At 39.8% G+C, this 11,521-nt stretch overlaps 1 protein-coding gene across 1 annotated transcript; it reads left to right on the forward strand.

The window, feature by feature from the left end:
• The first annotated feature begins 591 nt into the window (after positions 1-591).
• LOC133896165 (transcription factor MYC2-like) lies at positions 592-1,945 on the forward strand. The gene is made up of 2 exons (XM_062336711.1): positions 592-1,470; positions 1,646-1,945. Exon 1 carries the CDS (start codon positions 654-656, stop codon positions 1,413-1,415), a length of 762 nt encoding a protein of 253 aa, XP_062192695.1. The 5' UTR covers positions 592-653; the 3' UTR covers positions 1,416-1,470; positions 1,646-1,945.
• Positions 1,946-11,521: the final 9,576 nt, after the last annotated feature.

Here is an 11,521-nt window from a genome sequence, read left to right on the forward strand (position 1 = left end):
CATAAGAGACCGTCTGTGGAAATTAGTTTTCACAGGCGATCCTCAGCCGCACGGGGCCGTAACCACTTTCTCAGGCTGTTGGTCCTATAAACCGTCTGTAGAAATGAAAATTAGATGTCAAAAATAACTTTTGTAGTAGTGAGTGCATCTTTAATTTAATTGAGTGAGTTTTAATTTAGTGATACAGTAACCAAAAAGCAAAAGTAGCATTCCTAATCGGTAGGCAACTACGTGTTGAGCACAAAGCAAACTGTTCTTTCGCATTTTATTAGACATATATTTGAAGCTTGCAATTCATTTTGGTTCCATCAAAAATCATTTCTAGTTGCGCTTGTTGTTAGGCTTGAGGAAACCTTCAACATCCTGTATTATTGAATGCTCACTATAAAAATCATTTCTAGTTGCGCTTGTTGTTAGGCTTGGAGGAAACCTTCAACATCCTGTATTATTGAATGCTCACTATCGCTGCATAAATTCGCTTATTACGAGGTTGTTAACGTAAGTATATATACCATACCATCAAATATTACGATGTTTTAAGTTCAACCACTACCTCGATCCCTACCAGTTCCTCCCGGACTTCCACCACAAGCGGATCTGCCATTTGAGCAGTAACCCTTAATCTGAAGTGGCACTGCATCCAGCGCAGTGCAATGGACGAGTTTGTCTATCCCACCTCTTCCTGCAGCTCTCCCTCCTCGGTTTCCTTCTCCGTCACCGGCCACCACCAGGTGCTCGAGTTCCTCTCCAGCGAGGTCCCGGAGCAATGGCTGCTGGATGACGCCGACTTGCAGGATAACCCACCCCACGATGGCGACGAGGGCTCACGCCCTGCGGGCAACGACCTGTCCGGCAACCCGCCGGTGCCCGCCCCCAAGAGGCGGGGCCGGAAGCCTGGACCCCGGGCCGACGGCCTCGCCATCAGCCACGTGGAGGCGGAGCGGCAGCGGCGGGACAAGCTCAACCGCCGGTTCTGTGAGCTCCGGGCAGTCGTCCCCACGGTGTCCCGGATGGACAAGGCGTCCCTCCTCTCCGACGCCACTGCCTACATCGCCGAGCTGCGTGGCCGCGTGAAGCAGCTCGAGAACCAGGTCACGCAGGCCGCGGCGCGGAATGGCGCGCCTTCCGCCCCCACCGCGGCGAACTCCCACTCGTCCGGGCTCAAGGAGAAGCTGGAGGTCCGAATGGTCGGGCCGGATGCTGCGGCGCTGCGCCTGACGACCGCGGCGCAGCACGCCCCCGTGCGCCTCATGGGCGTGCTCCGCTCTCTGGACCTGCCGGTGCAGCACGCGTGCGTGTGCCGCGTGGGCGGCGTGACCGTGCAGGACGCCGTCGTGGACGTGCTCGCCGCCGCGCTGCGGAACGAGGGCAGCCTCCGTGCCGCGTTGCTCCACAAGCTGCAGCAGAGCGGCTAGCCCTCGACCAGCTTACCCAATTTACTCCGTCGCCAGATCAAGCTAGCTACTGCAGGTTGATGGCCGCGTTCTCTGCTCGTGTTTGGACTTTGGTGGCCGGCCGGCCAGCTTCACTTGCCCCGGCGCCAAATCAAGGTAGCTAGCACGTTTGATGCATATTTCTTCTCACTATGTGTGTGTGTGGGCTTGCTCGCGCTATCGTCTGCGTTTGCACATACGATTCCATGGAGCTAGCCCATATTTCAGGGCTTGATTGATGGAGAAGGATTGGACAATGTATTTTCGAATTGGCTGCGAACTTAGTTCATTTACCATTTACCGCCATCAGGCCCAAGGTATTGTGTTTAATCCCCGCAGATCCAATCAAGCCCCCAAATGGGTGTTTGGACTAGAAGTACGCATTTCTCGGAAAGTTTTGGATTTAGATGCAATTCAAACTAATTCTAAAAAATTCCCAATAAAGTACCGTCAATCAGAACATGGTCTTTAAGCATTTTATTTGTTCGAACTGAGGTACAGCGGTGTTCTTGTGTTCCTCTCTTGGTGTGATGTGTCACATGTCCCTTCGCTTTGTTGAAGGATAACAATGTGTGTGTATATATATATATATATATATATATATATATAGGACACCTATTCTATACTCCTAGGAGTATGTACTCCCACATACAATATACCACCTAAACAAACACTTTATACTCTTTTATCATTTTTAGTATACTCTAATACTAATTCTAAGATACTCCAATATGAGTTGTATGAAAAAAAATTCAATGTTAGCCTTTCATTTTTGCTATATACTCTTTTTTATACATAAAAGAAGTATATACGCAAATTATGATAAAAATCATGGAATTTCATAAAAATTTTCGTAGGATTTGTATTGTAGTATCTAATAATTACTAATGAAGTATATTTAAAATGATAAAGAAGTATAAGACACGTGTAATATATATATATATATATATATATATATATATATATATTCATGATCCATGCATTACGCAACTTTTTCTATCCCATCCTGAATATGAACTTCGAATTTGGTTTCTTGTTTGGTTGACAATCTTCCTACACCGTCTTTTTAAGGACTTGCCACTCATATTGATATTATTTAATTGTGTCAGCTATTACATGACTTTTGCTTAATTTTCTGCTTATTTAGTTTGGAAGAATAAAGGTTTAATTTTCCTACAAATTCATACATATGAATTGATTCAATAACATGTTTGGCTACTTAAGAAAAATATGAATTTTCAGTGACATAACAATGTTGTCGTTCAGATTCGTTCCACTATGAATTTGGCAAGAGTTCTTACTAAGGGACAATTTTTTATACACCATTAAAAATTTGTCCAAACTCGAATATGCCATTGAAAACTAGTATTACTACTTCAGAATGTGTTATTATAGGTGGATTTTAAAATCAATTACAGATAGTTATGTGTATCATTTCTGCAAAAGCGTTTGGGATATCGATCTTGTTACATACGGTTTTAACTTCGTCTATAAAAGAGTTACACACAGACGATTTTTTTTTTAAACTGTCAATGAGTAGTACAGATCACATATGGGATTTGTTGAACCTCATCTGTGAGTAGATAGTTACAGACAATTTTTGTTTAATCTGTCTGTGTTAATTGTCACACGCAGAGTTTTTAAAAAACCCATTAGTGTGACCATTTCCACTATAAGCAATTTTATTTCTTGGCTGCCCTCATGATATGACATACACTTTATGATTCATAAATTAAAGAACATATTGACACATATTGGTTAGAACATCGATCACACATTATTCATAACATCGATGATATATTGTTCATAACACAAACACACAGGCATTTAAATACCATAAAGGTTAAGAACATCACACAAATACATATCACATATTGTTTAAAACACATAAATCTAGCTAGCTAAATAAAATCCCTAGCTATACATACTTGGCAACGCTGTCTTCCAAAAGGACGAGATTATAGACATCATGACGATGCTATCTTCCGGAAAGATGAAACCATCGACATTATTGGTCAATCAGACATTGTCTTCCAAAAAGACAAAATGATTGAAATCATCTCAGCCTCCTGCGTTATAGTACAATATCAATTCAAGCATCATCTTCAATGAGTAGCTCGTAGTTACTCGAGTTAGGCTCCATCTTAACTATCTCACACATGAGCCAAAATCAAACTGCGTTGCTACCAAAGCGTCAGCCATGGCTGAGCAAGAAAGGCGCGTTCAACCTAGTCTTGCAATTCACAAAAATATCTCCATCGTGACAAATAGAAATCTAGAAATTTTTATCTACAAGAACAGAATAGAGCATGCGATTCACAACAAAAAGAGTATCCATGGAGGTGCCCTTCACAACAGTAAAGAACAAAAACTCCGCACGACCGAAGTCGACACCAAGCATACGCACCGTGGAAGCAGCAATAGGGACAACTCCGTTTTGCCACCACCTAATCGCCGTGAACTGAGCCATTGTAGATCTACGACGAAAACAATACGTTGCCCTCAGTTACACATATCGAACAAAACCTAGCAAACCCTAACTAAACTACAATGGGAACCCTATGATACGACTCGTTGCTTTATATTGTGGGGAGACGAGCGGGGTGTAACACCCTGATTTTCAGAATTTACAACTTTTTTTAAAAAATTCAAGATTATTGAATAGCTTCACCAGTAGAATAGGTTTAAAACATATTTTCTTAATCAATCAATCAATATAGGTTATTATTTTGTGTGCATTACATGCTGAGTTTTGTTAGAAGCTAGGTAAATACATTGGAGTTTTTTTCCTGTTTTTTTTCTCTTTGGTGTTTCAAGTGAAAATGGTTTCAAGAAGGTTTTGTAAAACTCAATAGTGAATAAATTAAGGATCTTAATGGTTGGAATTCAATATTCTTTAATTCATCATCTATTCAATCATTAATCATATCTAATCCTTATATAGTTGAATTTAAATTTCTTTGCAAAAGTTTTTTTTTTTAAATCTAGATATATCTAAAGTGTCTTTAGGCTCAATCTTCAAGATTGGATCTTAGTGTACCTCTTCTTTAATCCAAATCGATGCTTGCATAATATGCCAAGTTAGCACCACATCATCCTTCTTAGTCTAGTCAGCCCTATAAGAAAAAATGAAATCTTGGTACAGATCATATTTTAGTCTTTTTTTTTTCATTGTACATATTTGTCTTTTTATTTCTCATTGTACATATCATATTTTTGTCAAAAACTTTTTTGAAAGCTAGATCATAGTATCCTCTATATCACCAAAAAATTTCATGATAATTTTGAAATTGTTTTGAATTTTGAGAGTACGAGAATGAAGTATTTTTTTATTTTCAAACATGTCACTTGTTGGATGCGCGACATGTTTACTTTTTTTAATCTAGGTGTTTCTCTCTTGATTGTTAGTCGTCGTATAGGACGCCGATCAAGGGTAGGGATGTGGTCGTCTGCCAGTTCCCACCCGACCCTACAGTGGCACGGGGGCACTGTCCACGTTTGCCGGCCTCACCATCTTCTTCCCCTACAGTGCCAGGCCCATCCCGAGGAAGGCCCTCCCTTCTATTTCTGTATATGTTATCTTTAGTATTTTACTAGTTTTGTGAGTTCACGGAGAGCTAAGTTTAAATATGTGTACTAAGTTTATGTGCTGTGTGAACTTGTACTCAGCATAATATGTGAGCTTATGAAGTTGTGATGAACCAAGTGTGTTACTTATTATCCAAGTGACTAAGTATATGAGCTATATTATCTTAGTTATTACGTAGTAACTTTCTAGTATGAATATGTCTTTACTTTCGTTATGATTTTACATACAATTTGAGTGGTCTTTCATATTTTGGTAAATATTCGCCGGTCATTTTCAATCCATATTCATTTTGTATTCGTTTTCAACGTTATCTACGATCATATTCGTATCCGAATTATCCATATTCGAATCTATTTTTCACATGGTCGTAAAAATAAAGTATTTTTCACAGCCGATGGCACAGAGCAGAAAATACTTTTCTGAAAACAGGAGCGCACGTGCATCATGTTGACGTTCGTTTTGGATTGGATTCACTAGCAGCTTAGAACTTTCAACCTCCATTGCTTTCTTTCTTTTTAATTTGTTCATACGTTATCCTGTCACAAATGCTAGTTAGGCAGTCGAGTGATAAAGCTCACCCGGTTTGATCTGTGTTATTTAAGGCTCTACTTCTGGGATCGATATACACATTCAGGATAACGACGCAATCAAATTAACCAATCCTGTTTCCTTGCTAACTCTCTTCTGTCATAAATAAATGGTGTTTTGTTAGATAAGGTCCGGATCAAAATTTTGAAATTTTAACTATTACAAAATGTAAAATATTTAGTTCAAAAATATTTGAATCATATGCATGGATTTATCATAATAAATTTAATAGATTTTATAAGTATATTACAATACAAATAGGTGAAATATGCACTTAAAATATTTGTAGCTAGATGCAGTAATTAAAAAAACACGCAACTCTTGCACAGGCACCGCTCTGTGATGAAACCATGCAAGGCATGCACGTGGGGCAGTGCAGCGCAGCCTTATCTCTCTAATGGACACGGATCCTCTGCCTTAATTACAATTAATGCAGAAAATCACTGAATCAACAACTTCAACAGTCTGTATTAATTAATCGATATTACTGTAATAAATACTGCAACAACAGTGATACGATCTACTGTAGCGCCATGATATACTGTAGCACACGATTCTGAGCTCTCAATTTTTATCAGACGGTGCGCGTTCATGTAGCCTCTCTGTATTGAGTTCTCCATTTTTATCAGACGGTGCGCGTTCATGTAGCCTCTCTGTATTGAGGTCTCCATTTTTATCAGACGGTGCGCGTTCATAATCTCTCTGTATTGGGTTCTCCAATACAGAGGATCTCAGTCCCTCTCTCTGATGGCCTCACATGCACTGATGCACTCAGAAGGAAGCCAAGCAACTTTACTGCTCCCTGCCTCCCTCTGTGCCGTACGGACCACGGTGTTCTCGTGCGCGATTGGGGGACATGCGTCAACCCAAACCTCCTACTGCTACGTACGGACGAATCATGCATGCATGGTGTCGAATCGAAACCAACTCATTAGTTAATGGAGGCTCGGCTCATAGGGAAAAATTCGATTAACTCATTAGTTAATCGAATCGAAACCAAATCTTTTGCTAGCTAGAAGCACACAAGCAAAAAAAACAAAGGCTGCTTTTCAACAGCTCATGCATCAATACCTGTTGAGCTCAGTCACCAGGCAGTCATGGCCCATAAGTCAGCACAAGGCCTTCGATCTGACTGGTGATAGGTAGGATCTGGTATCGTGACCCTTTTTTTTTTGTGCTGCATGCGGACATGCGGTTGCCTTTCTTGATTTAAAACCAACCTGATCGCTCGTGATCTGCAAGCACGTGCTGCACATACTAGCCGTCAGAAACCCTATGGCTGTCGTGGAATCCTACGGACTACGCATGGCCAGGAGACCAGGTCTGACCAATATGGCAGGTTTTGGATTGTTGACTCTTCTCGCTGCTTACTGTTAAGAAACTTCTGCTACCGATATAATCCAAAGATTTAAAAAATAATTACACAAAAAATAATATAGAAGAAACTGTGTATATATGAGAGGATCTACCTGTTTATAGTGTCAAAAATCATTAAAAGATGTAATTGAATCTTTCAAAAGATCGAAACGGATTCTCATTCGATTGAAAAAACTCTAGATTTTTTAACACTCCCCCTTGGACATTTCTCGCAAAATTCATATATCTCATCAAAACTCACCAAAAATTCAGTGAGAAAAATTAGGAGAAAGAGTAAATAGCTCGTGGTATGATCACACGAATTGCTTCATTAAAAACCTTATCATGAGAACTTCACAAAAACTCATCTAAGAGAAAAATAGTACAATTCACCCAAAATGCTTCGTATAAGGGCATGCCAATATGATTAAAAAGTTAATCATAATGAATCCACTACTTGATTGAGCGAATGGTCGAGCTACAATAAGGGTGGCACGTATCTCGCCTTGAGCTTGACTAGTATCGTGAGGTGAAGGGATTGGCGCATGTGTATATCAAGATTCAGCCGATATGATCTTTTATGTATACATGGGAGTCAACATGTCCTACTAAAGACCGCTATTGATTTCGATTTGGAAAGGGTTCCGAGTCGTAGCCATTTGTACATGAACCTAACGGGTCACATACTTAATGGGTTGGAACAAAACATGCGAATTGGATTCGTATATGAGTTTTGATTGGATTGTGATCCATGAGAAGTTAGAGTCCTAAAGGGCTTCCAACGTAGGAGTCCATTGGCGAGCTCTATATAAGGAGAGGCGTGAGTAGGGCGTGCCAAGGTTGAGACACTCCAAAACCCTAGCCGCAACCTTCCACACGATCTCCCCAAACCCTAGCCGTGTGTGCGGTGCTAGCATATCGGCGCTCAGCGTTTCTGCCTAGTACGTGTGGATACTGTAGAGGCGCTGCTGTTTGGAGTTGATCGAGGAGCACGACCACCTGCTCGGAGTTGGTAGAGGATCACGACCACCTGCTCGGAGTTGGTCGAGGAGCGCGACCACCTGCTCGGAGTTGGTCGAGGAGCGCGACCACCTTCTCGGAGTTGGTCGAGGAGCGTGACCACCTGCGCGGGGCTGCTTGCGGATCTGATCGAGAAGCTACTCGAGGAGTTTGACGTGCACGACGTTGGATCGGTCAACTCCAACTCTTCTTCCGCTGCACTGCGCGTCAAGCGGTAACGATCTATGATCTCCTACTAGCATGATTTCTTGGGTGAATATGGTAGAATTTTCTTTTTAGACTAACATAGCCTGCCTGTTCCCCTACAGACATCACCGATATTCTCCCTACTTTTTATAATATTTTGTCTAACTTATCTTTCAAACAAATCACTATCATACCTAAAGTCTTATCAGAGGATGTGGTCTTAAGGAGGGTGAAAAACATCAAGACAAACCTACCCCCCAGACAGTCGTGAATATGTCATGAAGGTGCTATACGACTTGCTTGAGCGTGTTAGGGAGTCGATGATCCAAGTAAGAACATTCCCAAATCCTTGTAGTCGTAATTATAAGGTTTCTGAGTAAAAAATGCCTTTGTAGTCGCGGTAAATTCTTCCATAGCTAGAGTCACCATCCCGAGTCATTCCATCCAAAGTTGAAGGATAGGGACACATGGTGTCGTGCACCTCCACTCTTCCTCTCGTTCTGAGGATTTACCCTGCTGAAAGGATCGAATGGTCCAAGAGGGGGGTGAATTGGGACCGAATAAAAAACTTTTTCAACTAGAACAAGTAAACAACATTAGCTTAGATGGAAAGTAAAGGAACTACAAAGAACGAAATAGATGGAATTTTAACTTGCAAGAAAGTTAATGCTCAAAGTAAATGTGGGAAAGTAAAGATATGGGTAAGAGGACACTGAATTTTTTCTTAAGGTTTCGACGAGTTGGTACTCCCCTCTAATTCTCGTTGGAGAACACACTAAGGTTATCGCTCCCCTTTGAGCCACCAAGACTCATGTGCTCTCTAGTGATAGCCACTTCTCCATCTCTAGATAGGTGGGCTTCAAATAAAGCACAAAACTTCTTCTTGGAGCCCACCAAGACACCTCCAATCACAAAGACCGGTTAGATGTAGCCAACCACCAAGAGTAACAAACCAATTGCTTCACTTGACCCAAATCAAGCCTAAACTACAACTGGATGCACACTTGCTACTCTTCTTGCACTAATGATGTCCTTAATCTTCAATTGAGAACTTTGCAAATCACTCTAGTGCATTCCCTTGCGTATTGACCTTACACTAAGTGTTTTAGCTCTTCTGAATGGCAAGGGTCACCTAGTAGATGAAATGGGGGTGTATATATAGGCTAAAGGTCCAAAACTAGTCGTTGCCTAACCCCCACACTTTTCATGAACGCGATGAAGTGAACCTTGGCCATCTCAGAGTGTTTTTTAGAATATAGAGTTCAAGTTTGTACATGCTGGATAATCCGGCATATACACCGAATGCTTTGACGTGTACAATGCTTCAACGCCGAACCATCCAACGTATAGAGAATTTTTAGAACTTTTCCAATTCAAACTTTTTAAGTCCTATCTTCACTTCAATTCATTCATGGGTTTCTTTGAGCTACCTAGTGCTAGAATTTTATAAGTATGCATCCAACCAAGTTACTACTCTTAACCCTTATTTATAGTATGATCAAAGAATGAAAAAGAGAGTCTATGCTACTCTAAGTGTCCTTCATCTCCTTATGACACTTAGAACTAGAAGTTCCTTAATCTTGACGTTCACATCCTTTGATCGCTCATCCAATCAATTAAGGGACCAAGATCGCCCAACGTTGTAAACTATTTTTCTTATGTTTCCTTCAAATCTAACTTGTTAGACACAATGATATAGTTGTTATTAATCACCGAAATACTTACCACTTAACTAGGGGTCTATATGCTATAATCTCTCCTTTTTGTGATGGGTGACAACACAAAAGAGTAGAGAAAAATATGAAAAAAATTCAACCTATCATACTAGGCATATAATGGCATATAACAATAAGCAAGAGAAAGCCTAGGACTAGAACAATATATCATGCTAGTTTGAAAGAGAATTAAGTCAAGCATGAAATAAATCACAATAATATGACAAGCGAAATACATCAAAAGAGAGAACCAAATAGCTTGTCATACATCAAAAAGCATAAAGATACACTACTAGAGAAATGATTTATATAGATAGTTCAGACACCCCGTGTGAGACACTTTTTCGAACTGTCTGTACTAAAGAGATTGTACAGATCATATTTGTACACAGGGGTTTTGAACCATCTGTACAAATAATTAGTACAGACGATTCTAAATTAGAACCGTATGTTCCAAATTAGAACCGTTTGTACAAATAATTAATACATATAGTTTCAAATTAGAGCCATATGTACACATTTGAACCGTATGTACAAATGATTAGTATAAGTGGTTCCAACTTAGAATCGTCTGTACAAATGATTAGTATAGACGGTTCCAAATTAGAACTGTATGTTCCAAATTAGAACCGTATGTACAAATGAAGTTTTCTAGAGCTAAAAAATCCAAAAAATAATTTTCCTACCCACATCAATCCCCTAATGTTATTATGTAGGCACGTTCATAAGTCACGCGAAATTACACGCGTGCGTTTTTCGGGAGTCAAAACCACAACCTCTAACCTCACGTGAGGCTTCCTTATCATCTCACATATAATTAAATGCTGATCATTATATGAGAATAATCTATATAATAGATATGCTCCAAACGAGTGGGATACTAATAGTACATACGGTTCCAAACTTAGAACCATCTATATTATTCCATTTGTACACTATTATTGCCTATAGTACAAACGGCTCTAAACTAGAACTGTCTGTACAAATAAAATAGTACAGACAATTCCAATTTGGAACCATCTGTACTATTAGTACTGACGATTGGACTTTGTAACCATCTGTACTATAGTGTCCCACTTTGTTACAACTACTCGTTGTCATTTGGTCAGACGGTTCTAGTTTGGAGCCGTCTACGGTATCTGCATAAGCTACTTGCTAGTTGGTATTGTATATTTGCATAAGCTATTCTATGACCGGTGTTTAATTTTATGCTGATTCATTTCAAATTGGGAAGTAACGCTAAATGTAGCAATGTAGCAGGCATAGAGCGTTAATGGTGGCATGCTATTATGTGATAAACTGCTAATGTGGCAATTTAGTTGGTAATGGATTACCTGCTGCATATCTCCAATTTACATTCAATTTTTTATATGGAAATCGAGAAGTATTTTCATGTGTCAATATAAGCAATATTATTTTGAAGAGGAAACAATATTTCATTAACTATAAAGCAACTTTTTGCTTGCCTAATTACAATAGTTCTAATAGGCAAATATTTTATCATTGTCAGGCAATTCTATTAATTGAACAAGCAACTTAATTCCGTTAAGAAGTAACAATTTAAAAAACTGCATAACAAAATAGAAAAATATTCTCCTATTACAATGCATTTAGAGTCATATTACTCTCCAACG

Source organism: Phragmites australis, chromosome 16 (assembly GCF_958298935.1).
Source record: "Phragmites australis chromosome 16, lpPhrAust1.1, whole genome shotgun sequence".
NCBI classification, from domain to species: Eukaryota; Viridiplantae; Streptophyta; class Magnoliopsida; order Poales; family Poaceae; genus Phragmites; species Phragmites australis.

Coding starts and splice junctions, on each gene's coding strand:
- LOC133896165 (XM_062336711.1), top strand. CDS start 654: ATGGACGAGTTTGTCTATCCCACCTCTTCCTGCAGCTCTCCCTCCTCG.